This window comes from Apium graveolens, chromosome 4 (genome assembly GCF_009905375.1).
Source record: "Apium graveolens cultivar Ventura chromosome 4, ASM990537v1, whole genome shotgun sequence".
Lineage (NCBI taxonomy): Eukaryota > Viridiplantae > Streptophyta > Magnoliopsida > Apiales > Apiaceae > Apium > Apium graveolens.
In genome coordinates this window covers 238120151-238144625 of record NC_133650.1, presented here as the reverse complement: position 1 = coordinate 238144625, position 24475 = coordinate 238120151, and the positions used below count along the sequence as shown (strand labels likewise).

The following is a 24475-nucleotide window of genomic DNA, read 5'->3' as shown; positions in this document are numbered from 1 at the left end:
CCAATTAAAGGTGGACTCCGTAGAACTTTACTCTATAGATTTATATATTTTAGTTAATATTATAGATCTGTAATACATTACAGGTTAAAAGTTAAAACTAATCTAATATTTGTTTGATATTAATTTTGTATTCCGTGCTTGGACTATATAACTAGTTTATTTAAAAATAAGCCGAACTAAATTAAATAAATAAATATTTATGTGATTGGAAGTTATTAACAATAGAACCGAACTCAAACCAAACTAGTAACATCAACTAACCATTACAACCCCTCCCTCAATCATTTGTCCTAATTCTAACTGCTCCGGCGATTGTCTTTTCCGGCGATTTTATCTTCTTGATTTTCCGGCGGTTCAAAGGTCTCTCTTTTCCCTCTTTATTCTTAAATTCTTAATTATATGTTAAAATTGTTTACTTTCTCTAATTTAGGGTTTCAATTTTTCATACAACATTAATACACACACAATTGTACAGTACTTGCTAGATGTAATAAACACTTGCAAGTTTTAATATTTTTATGTATGTATGCGTATATGTGTGTATAGTGTAGTTGAAACTATAAATCTTTGTACAACTGAGCATAAATTGTAGTAAATATTAGATTAAAAACATGTATTACTGTATGTTTTACATATTTTAAAGTTTAGTTACGATTTTTTTTAAGGGTATAGCTACTGTGTAATACACTACGTGGTAGGATCTGATGTTATGTAATATTAAACGTGGCAAGTTTTTATTTTTTTCAGCATTGATATTGTGGTAGATAGTTGTCGACAACAGGCTGCCTACTTACAATTTGAATGCGGAAAGAAGAAGAATTGTGTGGAGATCAGTGGTAACGAAGGAGAAGATAAAGACGGAGTGACTTTGATTTTCAGATACTTCTTCTTCATCTTTTATTAAGGAAGAAGGATTGTGTGAAAATCAGTGATAACGGAAAAGGAGATAGAGAAGTATTCTTCTTTATCTGTTGATAAATGGCTACTTCGCAGCATCGATGTGTATTCGGTACTTGTTTCCATCTAATTTCTGAGCGATTATTACTTTATAATATTTATATTTACAAGTTTATTATGAAAATGGCTACAGAGCATCTTGGTAATTTGTTCAAATCTTATCCAAAATTTACAATTTCTGAAGCCTCAGTTCAGAATTTTATTTTTTGACAGTTGGGAATATACCGTATGATGCTACTGAAGAACAACTTATTCGTATATGTGAGGAGGTTGGTCCTGTTGTTTCATTCAGGTCGGTTTTTAATCAAATAGGAGACTATATTTGCATGTTTTTTTTTGATCCAGTTAACTTTGATACAGACTAGTTTGACGAAGAGAGTCTTCAGACCTGCTTCCTGTTGTAGAAATTAAATTTTTTCATTTAGATATAATTGAATATAATGTTTGAGAATAGAATACCATCATTTAAATAAAAAAAGAGGTCCTTATTTGACCTCAGTCAAATATATTAAGAACCCTCGCTTAAGGTGGGGAGAAACCCGCGCTAAGTACTTAATTAGTTATAGTAGTGAAAATGAGGCATGACTTGCTGTGTCTATCTATGCTATTATCACGTTCTTGAGAAACCCTTGCAGCCTTGAGATGCCAATTTCTTGCACAAAGTTGTGCGATACGACAAGAAGCCAAAATTGTTTATCAGATGTGCTATAATCTAATGATCTATCTTTTAAGACATATCTCAAAGCTTTTAAATATAGTTTCTAAGATTCTAGAATCACTTATCTCTTTGAACTGTTTCAAAATCTCCATGGCATGTTTTTTTGACAAATGAAGGTTGTTTTATATTTGTTACTGCACAGCGGAAAACCCTTATTATCTCTTACTTAATATAGACCTTGTTTACTGTTATAAGAATATTGTAAGCTCCATCTTTCTTAGACCAATGATAAGCTTCTAGCTTATCATAAGGAAGCTGCAATCGTCAATCACGAGTGCTTAAAATGTTTTATATTGTATATATTAATTACACATAGACTATTTTTTTGTCTGATAAGGTACAACGACATAATGCATAGGTAAGTTTAATTAGTAGTAGATTTAGCTGAATGGCTAAAAGAATATTTGCAATCTAGTCAGTGATGGCGCATTGTAGCTCTGGGTGGTGATTAGCTGTTTCATGGACACTTCTTCTTACATTGCCATTTCCTTCGGAAGAAAAACTTTTGATTATTCATAATTAATTTTGGCTACGATCTAAATTATATCTTTAGCAGAAGTCTAAACTTTCTTTTACTCTCTCAGATTAGTTATTGATAGAGAAACTGGGAAGCCAAAAGGTTATGGCTTCTGTGAATACAAGGATGAAGAGACAGCTTTAAGTGCCCGCCGAAATCTTCAGAGTTATGAGATCAATGGCAGGCAATTACGAGTTGATTTTGCTGAAAACGATAAGAATATGGATAAAAGCCGAGAGCAGGTACACAATTCTATGTCTTAGAAAGCCGTTTCTCTGGCTCGTAATGGTCAACGTCTTGTTCTAAATTCTTTCGAACATAAAATTCTCTATTTTCTTACTTATTGCATTTAAATTGCTATCTTACTTCTTTAGACTAAATGTAGATTTTGATTTGAAAAATTAATAAAAGATGTTCATTTTAATCGTCAAAAGTACAATATAGTTTCATAAATATGTCCTGAAATAGCTAGAGTATCTGATTTAAGAGCACACATGATGCTAGTAAGTATATTGCGACTCCAAGCCTTATTGGATAACCGATTAGTATGATCCACAAGGCACAACTTAAGCAACACTCCAAAGTACATTCACTACTTTGACATGGACATGAAGAGTTTATCACTGATTGTTATATAGGAAGATATTTTTCCAAGATGATAACAATTTAAATAAATTGACGAGCTTTCAACTGTTCAAATGTGCTTCCAGCTATACATCTCATTTTTAATTTAACTTTTGGGGAAAAAATGTTTTGGCGAAAATACCTTTGTATAATTTCTAGGAAATACAATCAGTTTGCTACAGTTCTTTCTACTATCAATTACTAAATGTATACAATGTTTTTACAGTTACCATAACGATGTCATGCTAAGTTAAACATTTAAAGAATACTATAAAAGACGACAAAAACCTACTCTTTTTTGTAGAAAAATCAAAGATAGAGTGATTAGGTTACAAAGGGTCTTAAATTGTCAATATAAAAATTTGTCAATTTACTCGGATAATTATGGTAAGAAAAATGTATTGAGGGTGAGACAAATTTAGACCTCAAACATGATTCTTTTTAATAAATTATGCAACTTCAGTGTTAGGCCTTGCTTTCCATGTCCATGTTGCCCCCTACCCTGATCCCACACATGCACACGAACAGTGGACATGCGCGGGCGCGCACACACAGGGACGATGTTTTCTTTTGAAATTAACCTTTTTTTGTCAAAAAATAATTGTTGGTTTTAATTTGAGATTTTCTACCCAAGAAGCTTTAAGTAATCACTGCAAAATCCAACTTCACGATTGTAAATATGTAAAAGAATATTTGTTATTTAAGTCAGATTTCAGTCAATTTGACCAAGAATTCTAGCCAGGCCATTCTTTTTCTGACAGAGGGAATCATGTGTCTGTATAATTATATGCATGGGAACTTTTGAGAAACTTTCCAAAGCAACTATATCCTTCATGCCCGACATCCATTTTATGTGAAAACTAGATATATGTGTAGGTCAGTTGAACCCACAAGAACCTACATAAATCTGCTGATGACTTGTTGCAAGTTTTGCATGATTTACATATTTTTTTTGGTAAACAACAATCTAAAATTACCCAAGCATTCGGATCAACACTTTGCAGGATCTAAATGAATACAATTACCTTAAATCTGTAATGGATATAATTTGTGTTATTTTTTATCTGCAACCTGAACTGTTCTGGCTATAAACTCAATCAGTAAATCTTTATTCTTTGTTTAACATTATTCTAAAATGTTAAGTAGTTGGACATTTCTTACTCGAGTGTGTCAGCATTTATTGGCCACAATATCACCTGCCTCGAAGCTTTTCTACTTTCACTTATTAATTTGTATTTGTTTGATTAACAATTACATCTAAAACTAATCTATCCGTTGTTGTACCAAAATGTCGAGGTGCTTGCACTTACATGTTATGCTATTTGTTTTGATCTCCTGTGCAAAGTCACTTTTATCTATGAAATGTCTTTATTTGAGTTGATGTCAGTAGCTGGATGATTGTTGTTTTGCAGGGTCATGGTGGACCTGGAATGAATACAAATATAGGCGGTCGGTTTATTCTTAATCTTCTTTTAGATGTTTAGTTATTCCTTACTCTCCTCAAGGAACTTCGCTTAGCTCATTTGTGCGGAACACTTGATACACGCAAATAGTTGTTTATACTTATATATTGCTTCACCACAGATACTCAAAAGCAAGTTGGGGCCCAAGCACCGCGGCCAGGTTCTGGTCTCCACCAGCCAATTGGTCTTCCAGTAGCTATTGCTGCTGCAAACGTCATGGCTGGAGCCCTTGGTGGAGCTCAGATTGCAACCAAGCAGACTCAAACCGGATTGGAAAATCAGCCAGGATTTGGTAGTGATCCTTTGACCATGCACCTGTCCAAAATGTCAAGAAACCAGCTAATTGACATCATATCCGAGCTGAAGGTTCGTGTTTCAAGTAAAGCTCAAATGATCCGGAGGTAATTTGTATTCAGAATATGCTTCATTCCTTGATGACAGGTACTAGCTACAGAAAACAAGGAACAAGCACGTCAACTACTACTTGTAACCCCATTGTTGCCTAAAGCAATCTTCCAGGTGATCTTTAAACATTTATAGTGAATTCGCGTCTCCTAAAATTCACAATTACAAAATTGACATTAGCACACCTTTGGTCGAATAAGTTTAGAGTTTTAAATTGTGCACTTTGGTGCAGTAAATTTAGAGTTTTAAATTGTGCACTTTGGTCCAGCAACTCTAAATCCTGTGCGCTTTGCAGCCCTGGACAGTTTTTGGGAAATAAAATTATGGCTCGAATAAAGCTCTCTTGAACTCCATTAAACATCAATAAACTCTTTCCTTCAGCTAAAACAGTAGGCGGTCGTTTGGTAGCCATTCTAATTCCCAGGAACTTGAACTTCTTAGGAAGTAGGGATAATTTAAATTTTTTGGTTGACATTTGCATGGGAAATAAAAATGCCTTGAAAGCGTGGGTTCCTACATAATATTGAAAGTTGCTTACCTACCTTTCCCTTGGTAACTTACACTTTCCATGAATTATATCTTGCATATCAACCAATCAAGACTTTGTACTTACTAGTTCCTAGGAATTTAATTAAGGAATTAACTACCTAGGAAATGTAACTTCCCATGAAAGTCTATTAAAATATAAACTCTAAATGTAGTACTGATCAAAACACTTGGATTCAGTAAGCTATGAGCCTATGATCTATAATTTATCCTACAAAAGAAGATAAGACGAAACCCCACAAGTTTCTGTGCATTCTTCAAGTCTTATAGCTCCATTGGGATCTTTAAACCCTCAACTTTTAGTTGCACAGGGAAAAAATATTTCTGTTTGTGCCTATAATATCTGTATTTGAATATTGTGACAATATGTAGCAGCACTATATTTTAAAAAGATGAGTTTCTTCTTGCAGGCGCAGTTGATGCTAGGAGTTGTAACCCCACAAATGGTTTGTTGCCTTTAATTGTGTATCTTCATATATTTTATAGCCGAGTTGATGAAATATTTTTAGAAATTGACAATGTTTTTACATTTATATAGTTGCAAATGCCAAATATTCGTCAAGCTTCTTTTTCATCTGGACAAAGTCAGCAGTCAGGAGTCCAAACTCTTCCTAGCTTCCCTCCTCTTGTACAGAATAACCTGCATTCTGATTTGATGCTCAAGTCACAAGAAGGTGCAGTCCCTGCTGGACTTCCAAATCCACTGGTTCAAATAAATTATACTCTCCCCTCAACACAGCCTCGAGTTCAGCTTCCAATCTCAAGCCAGAGCAATTATCAGCAACAAGGTCCCGCACCAGTGTTACCTGGAGCATCAACAGTTATACCAGTTAACTCCCAGAATGTAATGAAGATGTCTGTAAGGCCACAGATACAGGTGGCACCTTCCCCTTATGCAAAACAGCAAGCGCAACCTTATTTGTTTCAACATCCAAGCCAGGCTGCGCCTGCAAAATTGGGGAATAATAATCAGTTGGTACTTCCTCAAGGACCCCGTGAGCCATTTTTGGTATGTCCACCGTTATTACTTTTTAGATCAATGGTTGTATATTAGACCCTCCGATTGTCAATTTTTGGTAGTTACATCTGTTGGATCAAAAATTAAACGAAAATCAGTTTCATATCAGTGTGCAGAATAAGGAGCATCTTTGTTATTTATCTTTTTAAAACGCTCTCCGACCATATTATTACTATTTTGCTACTTTCGCCTCAAAAAAAAATTCTCTGCCAGTGCTTCATTGTTGATTTATATCAGGCCTGGGTGGGATATGTCACCCAGAGTTTACATGTCAAATTACGTTCTTGCTTTACAAATTATAAATTGACTATCAGTGCTACTTTTACTACTGAACCATAAGTATTGCGTTACTTGTGAATTCTCGACTTCATGTACATCTATTACCTAACTCAATGTCACTCCATTGTTTAGAAACCATTGCCTGAAACCTGCAGTTCATGTTTAACTATAATGCACACTTCTTATGTGCCTGATTTGGTATTTTACGTTTGAAGCTTCAGTCTCGTATTTAGAGTATAACTGGTTAAGGATTACTCATGTTCTAATTCTGATGTTCTCTTGTTATTGAAGTCAGATTTAGTTTATCATCAATGAAATACGTTCGACTATTAAATTTTGATAAATGAAACAAATGAAGCTCTCTCTTCATCTTTTTATCCACTTTAATTGATTGTCTCACTTGAATCTCATTAGATGTTCCCACCCACATCTGACAGTAACTATACTCACATTTACACCACAAACATAATCCAAACATGATAACTATTTCCTTTTTTCTTTGCTGTGCTTGCCTTTTGGATCAGTAGGCAAGAGCAAAGGCATATGCTAATTTTTGAAAGGCCATCTTTTCCAGAGTAGTTCTAGCTTTAATTGCTTTTGGTATCAAATGTATTAGCGAATGTATGCTAATTACTAACTGATTGTTAAGAGCAGGCAAGACCAAAATGCTCTTACTTTCTTACTAATATTCCAAAATTAGTGTTAAAGCATATATCATCTACTCACCCATGTGTATATATGTAATGTGAGGTTTTGTTCTTGTTTAAACTAAATGGAGTCAAGATCTTTTAGTTGAAGAGAATTATTTTCGAGCACAGAGGTGTCATGTAGTTCGGAAGCAACATAGAAGACATTGGACAACAGTCACCGGAAATTATAATATATCTGGAAGCAACCTTTAGTATTATCTTTCAAATTATAATTATGTTTTAGAATATTTTTTTGACTAAGCCAATTTGGCTAGTCGTCACTTGTCATTATGAAAATGAATTCAAGCTTTGTAATTTAAAATCTCAATGATTTCTTCTTTATTTTTGAACGAGCTGTATATAGTAACTTAGTTTTCATATCAGCTTTTAAGCTGTATCCGATATAATAGCAAGAGTATATTGTTAAAGACATGTAAAAATGCGTCATGTTGTTTCTGCTAAGGTTGAATATCCTGTTAACCATATTTGACAGTATATATGTCCGCTTTGGGTATAGTGTGTAGCTTTTATATCTATGGTAAACATAGAGATTCGTCAAATTGGAATAATTGCTACTAGAAAATATGGCCTTTTGAGTTTTGTTGCTTAAGAATTATTTGGTTTCTTGAAATTATCTGTTTAGGTGTTGAAACTATGTTCAATGAATGTTCTTTCTGTTAGCAGTCTAGCTCCTTGAACGTGGGCCGCAATCCAAATTACACAAGTGCAGAATATGATAGACCTCCCCAACTTCACAACAATTCGGATAGGGACAACTATCAGCATTTACCTCGAGGGTTATCGGAAAAGGCGACCATGATCTATGATGATCAAGATACAGTCCACCGTCCTTCAAAACTCTTAAAAATGAATGATGGAAGGTCTACCTCCGTTTCTGCAAATGTCAATATGTCGACTTCTGTAGCTGGGCCATCTCAAGTTTCTGGAATGAGCCATCCTAAAACAGAAGAAGCCTCGACTTCTGAAAAACAAACTTCTCAGGTAACTTCTGGTTTTGTTCGATTCAGGAAAAAGTATAAATTTTTTAGCAAGTGCCATCAATAATAATATTTATTTATATTGTACACAATGATAATTGCGGAATTGTGATCTTAAGCCTCTTTGATTGTATAGGACCAGGCCCCCTTTAACTTGAAAATTGGACATTGCAGAGTTTATAATTTACTGTTCCTTTGTTAAATGTTGATAACATGATTAAGGCATGGAGGACAAGCTGAGTCTTTTCAGTTAATCTATGTGAATTGTGTTTGATGATATCTGGATTTTTGTTTTGTTCGGACAGATATAGTTGAAAAGGTAAAAAGTCAAATGTCCAACACTTTTTAATACAAAAGGTACCCCTTTTGAGGATAGAGCTAATGCTTGATATAGTGTCGTAGAGAAACCAGGGACTTGGACAACGCTATGTGGAAGTATACATGACAATTTATTGTTAATTTTTATCCATTCCGTTTTAGTAACAACTAGCACGCTCTATTTTACTGATGAGTTATCACTTAGTAGTTGATGCAATATATGAATGAAGATCAGATTTCATGATTTCATTATATGTTTTGAATTCTGTACTCATTCTGAGTTTATTGCTTTGTTTTTACTTGTCATGATTAGTGATAATTCTAATGGATACAGAGTCGTATATGGTACTAACATACTTGTAATCGGTAGTAACTGACAGACAAGTAAACAATTGATTCTTAGCCAAGGAGGAGAAGGAGGCTATGACTAAATTAGAAGTGTTTTTATCACTAGATTAACTCCAGTAAGCTCATCCTAAATTGTTTTTCTTCTGGATCCATAAGAAGATATCTCTTTTGATTGTATAATAGACACATGCCTCTTAAGCATTAAACTCAATACCACTGAGAGAATTCTCTGAGTTTCTGACATTTGGTTTTGAGGTCTTTTAAAATGATACTGCTCACCATTGTAGATGAGGTACACATGTCATGTACTAACCATCGTTAAACATAGATCTTTCTGAAATTTTAAGGTTTCGTTTAACATAGTTTAATAAGATACTCTAGCTGAAGATCCTATCAACGATTTCAGTTGCTCATCAACTATAATTTTTACCTTTGAACTCACTTCAATGCAAGTTGTTTTTTGGTTATTCACCACCGAGTTAAGTCTTTTGGTTTAAAATTGGGGTTTCTAGGACTTTCAAAAAGATATTGCTTACGGCTTTACCACAGTAGATATAGGCATTTACTAACCACTGTTCATAGGGTAAATATGTCATGCACTAACCATCGTTGGACATGGATCTTCCTGAAATTTTATATTCTCGTTTAACATAGTTTAATAGGATACTCTAGCTGAAGATTCCATCAACAATTTGATTTTCTCACCCACTATAATTTTCACCTTTGAACTCACTTTAATGCAAGTTTATTTATTGGTTATCCAAAAATACCACCGAGTAAATTCTTTTGGTTTAACATTTGGTTTTTAAGGACTTTTAAGAAGATATTGCTTTACCTTTACGGCTTTACCACAGTAGATATAGGTATTTACTAACCACAACTATACACTATATTTTCCTAAATCCCAAGTTCCCAATCTAAAGTGGTCTTGAAGTACTGTAGTTGGAGATTCTATCAAGTATGAACTATGAACAATTTGTGGTGGAAAACATTTATTAACTTCACATTTGAACAAGAAACAACTCACTTCAAGTTAAAAATCTCAATCAAATGTTTTCATTTGGTTGTTAAATATTTGGTTCTGCATCACTGCCGGTGCCAATATCTTCGTGTATAATATTTTCCCTTCACAATCATCAATATTTGCGCCACCTCGCCTCCTAATATTAGTCTAATCACATGGCCTATTGAATCTTGATCTTTGAACATCCCAGAAAAAGGGATAGATACTGAAAACTTCACTCTGCATCCTTAAAGTTCATGAACCAAACTTGATCTTTCAAACATTCTTATAAAACTAATTAAAGAGATGCTCAGAAACTAAGCATAAGATATAAATGTGATGTATGTATGTGAGATATTAGGATAAGCTAAAATAATTCTTAGAAGTCCTTGTTTATGAAATATGTCAAAATGTACTTTACTATTACTGTTGCTATTAGATTTTAGTTTGGATGAACAAGACAATGCGATTTGGTTGTTCTTACCTTTACTAGTTGTAATATTTGTTTAGCTGTCTTTTCTGCTCGATTAGGATTAGATGTATATTAGTCAATAAGATTTTATTAGATGATATATTACCAACAAAAGTATTTATTTTAATGCTTATCTTAGTTTACATCTTTTTTTTGTCAAGTATCTTAGTTTACATCTTTATTATGTACAAATAGGTGCATTAATGTTTCAATGCGGAGCCAGCCTTCAGTTCTTGTTAAATGTTTTTTAGCTTTAGTCACACTTGTGAGTCGCGGCATTTTAAAAACTACTAACGTATTAGTACCAAGAGCGATATCTTGAGAGACATGGCAATTGTTGTAAGATTTGATAACACTTATTATGAAAACTCACCCTTAACACTACACAAGGATAAAATAAAAAGCAAATTATTGCTGAACTTTATTTGTTGCAATTGCATCTGTTCCCACCTATATTCTTTGCAACCAGCAACACCAGTGTTAGACCCGGGGATACTCAGCTCGGTCTTTCTATATAAAATTGATCAAATTTGAACAAGTCTTGCAAAAGTTATTAAAGTACTTTTTAAACCAATCCAACATTAATAATTTAGGTTTGAGCATGTTGGTAAATTTCTTTTATTAAACTATTGTAGATTAGTGAAGCTTGTGTCAACATCGAGAATTAATTATATTTGTGTGTGAGGCTTCTTAGCCTAGAATACACCTAGAACTAGTTATATTCCTTCTGATTGGGTTTGCGTCTCTTTTGCTGTTGCAGCTACCCCCAGAGTTGGAGTCTGCCTTACTGCAACAAGTGTTAAGTCTGACACCAGAGCAGCTAAGTTCTTTGCCACCAGATCAACAGCAACAAGTCATTCAGCTCCAACAGATGCTGCGGCTTAGCTGAGAAAATTAGAGCAATTCTGATCAACTGTTCCTGAAACTTGTCAATTTTCACGGTACATTCTGACGATAGGCAGGATAACTACAGCCTTTAGGTAGAGGATGCATATCTTCTTGTTGGTGAGTATCTGTGTAAATTGAGCAGGATTTTCTAGCAATTTCTTGGTACAGAACATTCTAAGGGGTTCTGTATCATTGATTTGTAGTACACATTATGAAGTACGATCAGCTCGATTGATCATTACATCCTTGTGAGAAAAAGGGGGAAAGAGAAAGGGAAAGTCAACAGTAAAAACACTCAGAAGAATACTAGGTTGATTTCTTACAACTGTATACCATGATATTTATGAGCAATGTATAGGCGCCTCAATTTTGACCAATGATTTCAATGTAATTGTCTCCTAATAGCGCGTGATTGTCTCTTTACTTTTTAATTCATTTGCCTGAAATTTAAGGTTGTGCTGGAATAAAGCTTCAGACTTCTTTCATCTTTCTAAGATCAATTCAGTACCACCTATACTTGCTGCAAGTTTACTGTATTGCCAAATTGTGGCTAGGATTGGAAATAATCATTGTTCACTTTGCCTGGAGAATTTATTTCCATTTCATTTTCATTTCTAAGGCATTAAATATGAGTATTTGATAGAAAATCTTGGCCAACTAGCTTTTTTTCTTAATATGCCGTACTTTTTCAAAGAGGGCAGGGCATTTAAAATGTGACGCAGGGAGTATGTCAACTATAATCTTAATAGTTGCCGGTGAAGATTTTATAAAATTACCTTAAATACCCTTCAAAATATTTCTTTCTCATTCATCTTATACCTGTTTTCGTAATTTTGTAAATAGAAATTATTATGTCAGCTGACATTATTATATCTTAATTACCTTCTTAATTCCTAATTGGTAATATTTTAAATAGCTTTAATTAGGTCCCATAATTAAGGTATAATCAATATCAAATTTGACATTTTATGCCTACTTTCATAATTTCTTAATTATAAAATATTATGTCCATCGGCAAATCCTCAAATACAAATCAATATTAGAATACAAATTACAAACGAATGAGATCCATATGTTTAATCACTTTCCCCCTTCGTTTTTAATTTTATTTTTCCCGTTAGTTGGTTAACTTTCTTTAAAAAATAATTTCACCGTATTTTTATTCATCTCTCACTCATCGATTTGCATAGCATATTTGCTATATTTTGACGACAAATCAGTATTTAAATTTATCCGAATCAGTATATTGAAATCAGTAACAATTTCAGAACCATTACTTTTAGTGATTCTCGTAGACATAATTAGTGATTTATCGTCGAAACATATCAAATATGGTATTCATACTGATTGTTGAATGATATAGAAAAATATAGTGAAGTTAAATTTTAAAAAGAGTTCTTGACGGGAAAAATTCAATTAAAAATGGAGGGAATTATGTGTAATTGTGTGTGGGAGGTGTAGTTTGTAGTTTGTATTTTAATTTAGTTTGTATTGGACTAAGACTCTATATCCATTTACACGGAACAATCATATTTCATAATTTTTTTTGCACCGCTATAATCATGCACCATAATCACGTCTATAATATTTAATTATTTCCTTAATTAGTGAAAATATTAGATAACTATATATTTAATCTCGTAAACATATCAACATAATATAAATGAGTATTAATATCCATTTAGATTTATCTAAATTTAAACTAATTTTTTTATGAGAATAAAGATCGTAAGGTTAATCTTACAATACTTTTTCTAAAATCACCACAAATAGATATAAGCTAGTAACCTAATCATTTATTATTAAATATTTACTTACCATATACTCCTTCCGTCCCTTTCAATTGTTTACCTTTTTTAGAGAGTGTTCGACACGCATTTTAAACTGCATATTACGTATAATTATGTAATTTCTTTTTACAATTTTGTTTTTCTGAATAAAAATTAAAACATTTAACTTTTATTTAGAAAAAGAAGATTGTAAAAATAAGTTACATAACTATATTTTTTATGTACCTTAAAATATTCAGAAATGTAAACAATTGGAAGAGAGTGAATGAGTATTTTGCATTGTTTTGAAACTAGAAAAGCAAGCAAATAGATAAAAAATATAATACACCCAAATCAATCATTAGCTTAAGAATAGCAATAAGTTATTAAATATAATATTTAAATTAGGAAAGGTTAAAGAAGTATAATAGCAGTGTTTAGATAATTTAAAATTTCTAATTCTAAATAATTGTAGGATACTTTGTGCCATACATATAATATACAGGTTTAAATAATAAAACCCTGGAATGGTGAGAGAGATAGAAAAATAAAGGAGGAAAACAGAGGGAGAGAAGGCCTAGGAGTGCTCAAGAACAGTCATGGGCATCTAGGAGTCCGATGCTAGAACAAAGTTGAAGTACATAATCGCCATTAACATAATTAAGGTACGTGTCTGAATTATATTTATTTATTATTAATATTTAAGTAATTATTAGTGCAAGCATATAGTATATGTATGAATCTTGCTCGGCTTAAATCACGTACATCAAACTACTTGGTGTAGAAGTAAAAAAAACAAAGAAACTAGTTATAGAACTACATGATTTTAATCATTGTATTTATGTATGAACTTGTTCTTTTGATAAATTATAAAATTATGTACTAAAACTACAATGCTAAGTAAGTGTATGCAGCACTAGCTAGCAACCACTCGCATGTGATCAATATGGTCATTGAAAATAAAATTGATAGTCATGAAGTAAGTACTTGTAATCATAAGCATAAATTCCAAAGTCCAGGCGCACATAGACATATTTTATTAATAACAAATTTTAATTATAATTTTGTATTCAGATCCGGAGCTTGGGATTTAGAGTGTTAGTTGCAAATATTGTTAGAGGCTTTGACAGGGCATGGTTATTATTATTGAGGTACAAATTTCTACCTCTTTTTATTCGGCGCTATTCTTATTATCATTAAATATGTTTTACTCATCCGATTATTATTCATCCCAAATGTTATAACTCCTTAAAATTATTTAAAAACCTATTTTAAAATATCTCAAAATCTATTTCATCCGCGGTTTTCAAAATACAAATCTCAATTAATCTTTTTAAAATATTCGAATATAACTTTCCGTTCTTTTTCAGAATTATCTGTCTCAATTTTGTTTCAAAAAAATTAAAATATTCGTTTAGTTCTGTTCTGAAATATTTAAATACTTGTTTCATTTCTGTTTAAAATATTTGCATATATGTTTATGTGATTTTAGAAATTATTCGTGTAACAAATTTGCTTAGAATATTTGATATATCTGTATCAGGTGATTTTAAATTTTGAGAAACTAATTTATTTGGACCCTTAGTGATATAGGGTATACCGAGTTTACCAGCTGTAGGGGTAATACAACCATGTCATTGCGGCACCAATGACATGACACTTCCGTGACAGTGTGATTGGTCACGGCGTATCCTTCTATTAGCTTTTGGCCATTTGATATTTGTTCAGGATACGTGGGTGCACCCAGAGTTTGATCTGTGATTTTATTTATGGTGACGTTGTATATGCCGTACACGTTATCCATTCTATTGCACACATTAGGTACCCTATAATGTTTGTATTTGTATCTGTTCCGATCTCGGTATGGAATATCGTAACGACTCGTTGACTCAACCATATTTATTTTACAAATTTTCCGTTATTATAAATTGTCAAATATTTATATTCGTTATACTGTTTTATAAATTTTATTCAAATTCATACTGGACATTTGGCTTATGTCGTATTTTTTTTCTGGCAAGTGCTTAGGGAGACCTGGGACTGCCTATACTTTCTTAATTAGGCTCTATACTACTACCGTTATTTAGATTTAAATATTTATAGAGATTATCTTAGTGCTCTGCTTGGAGGTTTATGAATTATAAGTAATATCTCTTTTTTTTAGAAATGGGGTGTTATAAAGATGGTATCAGAACCTAGTTTTTTCTTGTAGAAAACCTATTTAGGGTTGACATGTGAGGTTGGGTAAAACATTACAAAAGTTTATATATGTTTAAAATTCCATTAGAACACGTTCGTTTTAGACATATTCGACATTGTGATTTTGTAGACTAATTTTGTGTATCATTTCCTTGTGAACTTTTTTTTTTTTGAAGAAAATGCTAACTTTCACTAAGCAACATCGTGCAAAAGAGTCTCCAACAACAAATCTGGAGGAGACGTTAATATGTTTGGGCAATCTAGCGAACAAGGTAAACGAGCCATCAAGTGGGCTACTTTATTCGCCTGCCTTTTAACAAATTGAATTGAAAACCCTGATCTAGCCAGTAAAGTCGTGCGACAATCTTCCAAAATATGGTCAACTTCCAAATGATTTTCCTGGGAATGATTAATAGCTTGTATACAGAGGAGAGAGTCTGATTCTATACAGACCACCTGATTCGACATCGAACACAACCAATGCAAACCTTCCTGAATAGCCAGAGCTTCTGCTTCTAAAACTGTGCTCACCATCTGTAAACAGATGGCCTTTCCTCCCACAAAAATTCCATGATGGTCACGAAGAACAAGACCTACGGTAAACAAGTCTGATCCCAGCTTTATAGATGCATCAACATTCAACTTCAGACAACCCTCACGAGGAGGTTTCCATTTTTGAAGTGACTTGTTACTAGCCCTAACACTGAGCACCTGATTTTGGGCTTTAAGATGCTTTGCCTTCTTCCAATCTGAGATAGACTTAGAACTCCAGTCTATAGCCACCCGTCTTGTAACCACCTTGTTATCCCATACCCTTCTGTTTCTAAAAAACCAGATTCCCCACAAAACCTTGGCCACCACTTCAATTTCCTCCCTCGAAGCACTACTAATCTTTTGTATAAGCCAGTTAGGGACAAAATCCACCGTCTGCATATCGTAAGTTAAACCTGCATAATGCCAACAACTAGAAGCAAACGGACAATCGAAAAAAACATGCCCAGGTGTTCAATATCTGCCATACACATAGGGCAAGTTATTGGTAGCCGCACTCCCTTTGCACTCAATCTTCTTCGAACAGGGATGTTATTTCTACAAAATCTCCACAAGAAAATTTTGATCTTGTGAGGAAGATTCAGTCTCCACAACTTGCTCCAACCATTAGATTGATAGACACTACCAGGTCCTATATTGGAATCATGCCAAAGCTGATAACCTGTCTTCACTGTATATTGACCATTTGTCATTCGAGACCATGCTAAACGATCAACTGCAGGATTTTGTGGGATACGCACTGCCAAGATCAGACGAGCATCGTCCTCTGTAAAAAAGGACTTAACTTTATCCGCCTCCCAACTCCTATCATCTGTTCTGAAAAAACTTGATACCTGCACTTGATTATAGCCATAGTCTATACTTTGAGACACACAAAAATCATCCTTATTCTACAACCATGGGTCCCTTATTGCATTGATGTCCCTACCGTCTCCAAGAATCCATCTATATCCCTTACAAACGCTTCTCCTTGCTGTCATGATCCCCGACCATATGTAGCTAGATCCTGGACTCACAGAGGCATGAAGAAAATGAGAATCTGGGTAATAATGTGCTTTGTAAACACGAGCAACCAATGAATGAGGCTTTTTTATAAAATTCCAACAGTGTTTCCCCAATAGTGCTATATTGAAACCATAAAGATTCCTAAAACCCATACCACCTCTACTCTTCGATGAACTCATAGAATCCCAAGAGAGCCAACTTATTCCTCGTCTATCACTAGAGCTAGTACACCACCAATACTTATTTAACATCCTCTCAAGCTCCTGACATAGAGATTTTGGAAGCAAAAAACACGACATGCAATACGAGGGAATAGACTGAGCCACGTTTCTAATCAGAATTGATTTACCTGTTTGAGAAATAACTTTCGACTTCCAACCTTGTAATCTTTTACATACTTTATCTTTGACAAAACCAAACACCCTTTTCTTTGAACGACCTACAAAAGAAGGGAGGCCTAAGTATTTTCCATCCTGAAGCTCATTCGATACTCCTAAAATCCCAGCTAAAGTTCCCCTCTCAGACTGTGGGACATTTGAACTAAACAAAATTGCAGACTTCTGAAAATTCACAGATTGACCCGACAGAGCCTCATAATCGTTCAAGAGAGACTTGACAACAGTGGTTTCAGCAAGATTGGCACAAAAGAACAGAAAACTGTCATCTGCAAAAAGCAGATGAGTAATAATTGGAGCTGTATTGCTAACCTGAGACCCATGAATGTTGCCCTCCATAGCAGCTTTATCAAGAGAGTTAGACAGACCTTCCACACACAAGAGAAACAAATACGGGGACAAAGGGTCCCCCTGTCGTAGACCCCGTGATGGATATACAGGACCTACAGAAGTGCCATTGAAACAAAAATCATATGACACCGTGGTTACACAAAGCATGATCCACTGAATCCATTTTCTGCAAAAACCCATGGCCTGCATTCAAGCTTTCAAAAATGACCAGTTTACCCTGTCGTAGGCTTTAGAAATGTCCAGTTTCAAAGCAATCTCCCCATCCCTGCCTCGACTCTTCCTACGCATATGGTGAACAACTTCAAAAGCTACTAACACATTGTCGGCTATACTCCTTCCCGGTACAAAGGCTGATTTGTTTTCTGATATAACATTTGGTAATAGAACTTTCAATCGATTTGAGAGCACCTTCGCTAAGACCTTATATAGAACGTTACATAAAGCAATTGGTCGTAAGTCCTTCATAAAACGAGCATTTTCCTTTTTAGGAATGAGAACCACATTGGTCTCATTAAGGTTTGATGGAAAAGAGACTGAGTCTAACCAGCACTTGCAACTCTCGTAAACTTCTCGCCCCAATATAGACCAAAATTGCTGGAAAAAAGCAGGGTTTAATCCATCAGGACCCGAGGCTTTATCCGGGTGCATCTGCTTGATAGCAACTGAAAATTCTTCGAAAGTCATCTCAGCCACTAACATGTGATTTTGCTCCTCTGTTATACGCCTTTCAGATTCATCCAGCTGAAGTATCTCAGAATTATGCCCACTAGTGAACACTGCAGTGTAATAATCCTTTACCACTTGACACATATCTTCATGATTACTTACTTCCTCCCCTGAATCCGTCTCAAGATCGGAAGATAATTAGCTTTCTTTCTAGCTGATGCACTCGCGTGAAAAAACTTTGTATTAGCGTCTCCCTCTGTAAGCCAGAAATTTTTAGCCCTCTGCTTCTAATACACTTCCTCGTGGCATAACAAATCATTTAACTTTTCCTTCTCCATAAAATAATTACTGATTCCATCCTCATCTACACGATCAACCAGAAGCCTTATCACCTATTTCTGACGTCTGATCTTATCTCGGAACTTGTGGAAAAAGTTCCTCCCCCAGCGAGCCATGAAGCTTGAGGCAGAAACAAGCTTTGGAATTATATTAACAGTGGGCAGTTCAAGCCAAAAATCTGAAACCTCCTTACGAAAATTCGGTTCCTGGAGCCATGTGTTCTCGAACTTAAAACGAAACTGCTTCTTTGAAAAGGATGTACTGAGCAAGTCTAGAAAAATTGGATCATGGTCAGATACCGACACATGGTAGACTAGCAACTTGCAGAGAGGAAAAAGATTCCACCACTGTTGAGTAGCAAAAGCTCTATCCAATCTCTCCCGAACCCAATCGCTTTTCCCATGACTCTTTTCCCATGTGTATTTACCACCACTAAGATCAAGCTCCAAAAGAAAACAGTCATCAATTGCAGCTCTAAAACCATCCATTAAACTTTGAGGATGAGGCAGATTACCCCAATATCCGACGAATAAAGTAAATCATTGAAATCACCTATGATGCATCAAGGAATTTGAGAAACTCCTGCTAACCTGCGAATTAGATCCCAAGAGTGTTTACGACGTTCTCTCTCCGGAAAGCCATAAAAACAAGATAGCCTCCAGATAGCTGCATTATTTTCAATAAAATTAACATCAACATGGTTTTGAGAATATCCTACCACTTCACAAGCCACATTGTATTTCCAAAAAATCGCCAAACCACCACTACGACCTACTCTATCAACTGAAAAACACTGAGAGAAGCCATACTTAACACGAAGCTCCTCGATTTTATTTGTAAAAGAAATAGTCTCTGAAAGAAATAAGAAATCGGGATTACGTGACTTTAACAGGTCACTAAGAACACGAATTGTTCGAGGGCTCCCTAACCCCCGACAATTCCAACTGAGGATATTCATTTGGGCTGGCTAGCTTGCTTTGCAAGCTGAGCCAAAAATTCAGGAGAAGAATCTGCACAATCACCTTTAGAAAGATTAGATTCTGATAATAAAATCATGTTGTCACCTTCAGTTTCCATATACTCAGTGTTATCCAGCCCACGTCTTCTTTTTCTTTCCTCCACATTAAGCCCATTTAGCTCCCCAATATCAGGCCCAATAAGTGAGTTGGTTTTTATGTTTGCCACCAACACATTTGAAAACTCAATCTGTTGAGATTTCTCCGCACCAATATGAGCCTTTCCCCTAAAATCTCGCCCTTGATTACCTCCCCTCATCCTATCTGCAGAAACTGATTCCGAGAAGTGCTGATTGTAGTTAGCATTCCCTGAATTTACGTCCCATTCAACGTCATGTTCATCTGTGAGCCACCTACTCCGTTCTTGCCCCCGCCGCCTTGCGTGGTGGAGCTCTGAGCCAGTTCCCCCACTCCTTGACAATTTCACTTGAACTCCTATCCGTCTTTTTGTTACAAAACCTCCCAGTGTGAGTTACCATGCCACAAATGAAACATAACTCGCCCAATCTTTCATATTTGCATTGCACAATGCATTCATAACCATTCTTTCGACATATCTTCTTCTTCCTTTTTAGTGGCTTTCTGACATCCACTAAAATCTTTGGCCTCATGCATTCACGCCATATGCTTGAGTTATTGTTGGGATCATACATAACAAACATACCAAAAAAATCACCAAGCTGTTTACCAACTTGTTCAGTCATGAGGCTCCCAGGTAAACCATACAACTGAATCCAGAATGGAATGTTATACAAAGATACCTCCAAAGGATCCTCTCCCGTACCTATTGTATTAGTGATTAACATAGCTCCATCAAAAGACCAATGACCACCATTCAATACCCACTGCATATCATCTATATGATAAAACTGGAACAGGAAAAGACCAGATTTCAGATCCTTAATGTTGATGCCCTTTGCTGGCCTCCACACGTCCGCTAGCTTCGATTTCATGGCCTTTGAGTTGACATTCTTCTCCGTCAAGAAGCGTCCAACAAGACAAAGTTCAAACTTGTTTATATTGTCCTCCACCCCCTCGTCAAAAACCAATTCCTCATTCTCCTCGTCCTCGATATCCATCCCTTCCATTTGCCTATTGATAGCCTCCATACCTCAGAAAAGAAAACACTCTTACAGATCTTAACAAAGAAAAGAAGAGAAAAACACAGCTCTCACAATTACATGGAGAGAAAGGAAAATAAAACATACATTAATTCAGATTATCTGTTAATATACCACTTGAGTTATATAACAGTGAGTTATGTAACCGTGCTCAGATAAATTAAGATAATTAAACTCAAATGATTAGATAAAATAAATCATGTTATCCTCTGGAATGCTAGTAAATCGGGAAAGAATTTTATTACAAAATTATTATCCTATTGTTCACTTCCTTGTGAACTTTATTCGTATTTATATTTGATATTCTGGATTGTTTTTTTAACTTAAAACTGTAGTCTTACTTGATCGTGTATCAACCCATAATTTGTTTTCCTGTTCTGAATCTTAGAGTTCTTCTTGATCAAGTCTTTTTACAAGTTTCCCTGCTCTTGAAGAAAATTTAATTATATATTTATCTGATATCGTGAGTATTTAAATAGTCTATGGTATAGCTAATAGGAGATAATTCGAATTCGATAAAAGGGTATATGTAATACCCCTATTTTCAGAAAATAGTTATACTTAAATATTCAACTAAACTCCAAATTTAATCCATAATAAGAATAAGTTTCTAGTTTTTCATAAAATTCTAAAATCTGAGACAAAAATAAAATCATCTAAGCTGAAAATAAAGCAAATCCTAGGAGACGCAGCTCCAATACAAATATAATCACTAAAATATTATTCCAAAGTAAGCTTAAATCAAGTCCACCTTTAAGATGCCCCAAAAGCTAAGCACCTGAAATTTGTGAGTAATGAGCCAAGAGCCCAGCAAGAAAACAATTTCACACTAGTGGATCAAGTATCATAATTTTATAAAATAAAAATCATTTTCCAAAATTCATATGACATAAGATATAAAATTCCACAGCTCACTAAGGTCACAAATACCCGATGACATAGTATCAAAAGTTCATAATTTCTGTCAATAATGCGCCCCTTACTAAGGTATCATAGAGTGTGCGCTCCCGAAGACATCATAAGTAGCACTCCCTAGTAAGGTATCAAAGTCTAGTTCCAGAACTATACGCAATTACTAACTGGTTCAAAAGTCAGAGCTCACCGGAAATTCTTATTTCTAAAACAGGGTACTTGATCTATAAATTTTAAAACAAAAGCAGTGCAAAAATATTTAAAAGATTTTAAAATAAAATAAAGTGTGAAGAGTTAACTTACCTTAATAGCAATATCTCCCAAATTATGTCGCCAAAATGAACCTAGACATACACACGTACATACTTAATATAATAATTCAAATGTTAATTTGTGTATGCCACTAAGCTAGCAAAACTTTAACTTTATAAAACTTAACCCACAATAACAATTAAATGTCACTACAAGTAACAAAATAAATTCATATTGACATATAAATACGACCATTCTCATATAATAGTTCAAAATAGTATACCGACCAATAAAAAAACTCTAACACTTAAAAATATTATATATAATAATAATAATAATAATAATAATAATAATAATAAATCAAGTCTATGTAAACTATTAAATTCAGAATAAAATAGATGTACTTTTAATATTTACTATCTATATATATAAATAAAATAGGTAACATATGCTTAGGATTATGCAAGTGGACAAAATATCAATATTGGTTTATAAAATTTTCATAACCTTACGTGTGAAAATATCATTATACAAAATAAGTATAACCAATTTAATAAATGAGCATATATTTAATTGGTGCACTAATCTAAATGCATATCTAAATCAAACATATATTTAACATATAACACATGAATTATTATGCATGCACAAAACACATAATTATAAATATAAATTCATGCATTAAATATTTACAAAAAAATGGTGATTGTTAACTAAAATATTTAATAATAAACATCAAACTAAATGATTAAATTAAGTAAACTATAGTGTTATACACATAACCATGAAACTAAATAATAAAATAAACTAATAATAAGTGAATTAGAGTAAGTTTAAAAAAATGTAATTTAATTATATATATATAGAAGTATGCAGTAAACATGTAAAACATAAGTAAAAACATGAGAAATAGAACGTACGTGAAAAGAGAAGATGTTATAAATAGATAAATGATATGCTAATAGCCTATTTATACACAAGTTGGTTCTACTAATACTCCGATTCAATGGGTTAGATTTAAACAAATATTATCTCTTTGTTAATATGTAGTGTTTGACTGAGTTTTTCGAGTACACATAACACGTACTAATAAATATACACAACATAACTACACTTATTTTAAATTCTAGTCATAAAATAAATATATATTAAATTAAAATTATGTACATATAAATTAAAATATTGTTTTTAACCTTACTTAAATATTTTGGATAACTAGAAATGTTTATTTTTAATATAAAAATACGAGTCTTTATATTTAATAACAAATCTATATAATAAAATATTTTTTTTATCTAACAAAATAATTAAAATGGGAAAAAAGTGTATATACATATAATTACAAAAATCATGGTTATTACAGTATAACATTGATCTTATCCCAGGTAAAGTTGGGTAATTTAATAATTTGCAAAATTGAAGTAAATGTTGTGAAATAGTTAACAGGAAAAGTGAATGACATGTAAAGATACGACAAAAAAATAGTTATTGTAATTATTAGCTAAAAGGAGTATAAGGAACTGCATCGAATTTACTAGATGGATTTTTTTTTTCATTTTACGATTTTGAATTATGTTAGGAACTATTTAATGAGAATTATCTAATTATTTACGAGTTATATTTGTTCTCTAAAGTGTTATTAGGTTTATCACTACTATAAACGGTAAAGTTAAATTGATATAAATTGTATATGTGTTTAGGTTTGAAAAATAGTTACAGGGTTTATATAAGAAATTTTTGAAATTTATTGTGATTATAAAGTACATATCTTTAAAATTTTATTTAGAGTAAATTAAATAATGATGAGAATATCATGCATGGCATATTAAGGTTCGTTAAATTGTTATTTTTAAAAGGATTGTAGAGACGTTATTAAACTAAAACGGTTATTCAGATATTGCTGTTCGTAGCTAATTTCAAGGATGTATATCCCTCATTAAATTTTACAATTTGTTATTTTTGTAAATTGGTTTGCTGAATATTATAAAGCATTTAATTTTAAATTTTGTTAGAGTGCATGGTAATTATCACTATTCATTTTATTTTATTTTGTTAAAATAATATTTGTAGTCATAGTTTTGGGAATTGTTTATGTACCATAGTTTATCTATTTTTTTTGCATAATTTAGTGCAACTTTTTACGTTTATTTTAATTACTATTATTTGTGTCAATACATTGATTTATAAGATTATGATACTTTTAGAAGTAGATTTTTAAATGAAATATTACTAATTTTACTGTGCTCCTGCAATTAAGTTTTTTTTCCTCGAGCCAAGTATTCGAGCTTAGAATATTTTATCAAACTTAATATGTTGAGTTATTAGGTTGGCTTGATTAATATTTTTTTTTCACATTTTGTGGTAGTGTGACTTTTTGTTTAAGATACTTGTAGTATGTGTATATGTTCAAAATAATTTCTCTTTCACGTAGTTTATTACATTCAAGTATGAATAATAATTGTACCAGTTATATCTATCATGTATCTTTTTTATCATATATTATATAGTACAGTTTTTCATTATTATTTATTTATTAAATAAAATTTAGATCTTATTCTAATTTAATTATCAAACGAGAATTACTTTGAAATATTTTGCAAAATGTTATAATGATATATGTAATACTCCTTTATTTTCAGTACTAACTCCAAAGTC

General features: G+C 33.2%; 1 protein-coding gene and 1 long non-coding RNA gene across 5 annotated transcripts in view; both read left to right on the top strand.

The window, feature by feature from the left end:
* The first annotated feature begins 227 nt into the window (after window positions 1–227).
* LOC141720713 (cleavage stimulating factor 64) lies at window positions 228–11730 on the top strand. Of its 3 annotated transcripts, XR_012574502.1 has the most exons (12): window positions 228–360; window positions 748–1009; window positions 1171–1249; window positions 2260–2434; window positions 4229–4265; window positions 4401–4645; window positions 4721–4798; window positions 5641–5676; window positions 5769–6239; window positions 7898–8218; window positions 11116–11360; window positions 11447–11730. XR_012574502.1 is itself a non-coding variant. In XM_074523305.1 (11 exons), the coding sequence occupies exons 2-11, from the start codon at window positions 979–981 to the stop codon at window positions 11242–11244; spliced, it is 1599 nt and encodes a 532-aa protein (XP_074379406.1). In that variant the 5' UTR covers window positions 228–360; window positions 748–978; the 3' UTR covers window positions 11245–11730. The 3 variants fall into 3 exon arrangements, 2 of the variants coding, with proteins under 2 accessions (XP_074379406.1, XP_074379405.1); XM_074523305.1 differs by having other exon boundaries at window positions 7901–8218; window positions 11116–11730; XM_074523304.1 differs by having other exon boundaries at window positions 11116–11730.
* A 1816-nt stretch (window positions 11731–13546) lies between these two features.
* Window positions 13547–24475, top strand: part of LOC141717068 (uncharacterized) — a 31286-nt gene continuing 20357 nt past the window's right edge. For both annotated transcript variants that reach the window (XR_012573513.1, XR_012573514.1), the window contains exons 1-2: window positions 13547–13677; window positions 14087–14163. This is a non-coding gene — a long non-coding RNA (uncharacterized LOC141717068). The remainder of the gene's footprint in view (window positions 13678–14086; window positions 14164–24475) is intronic.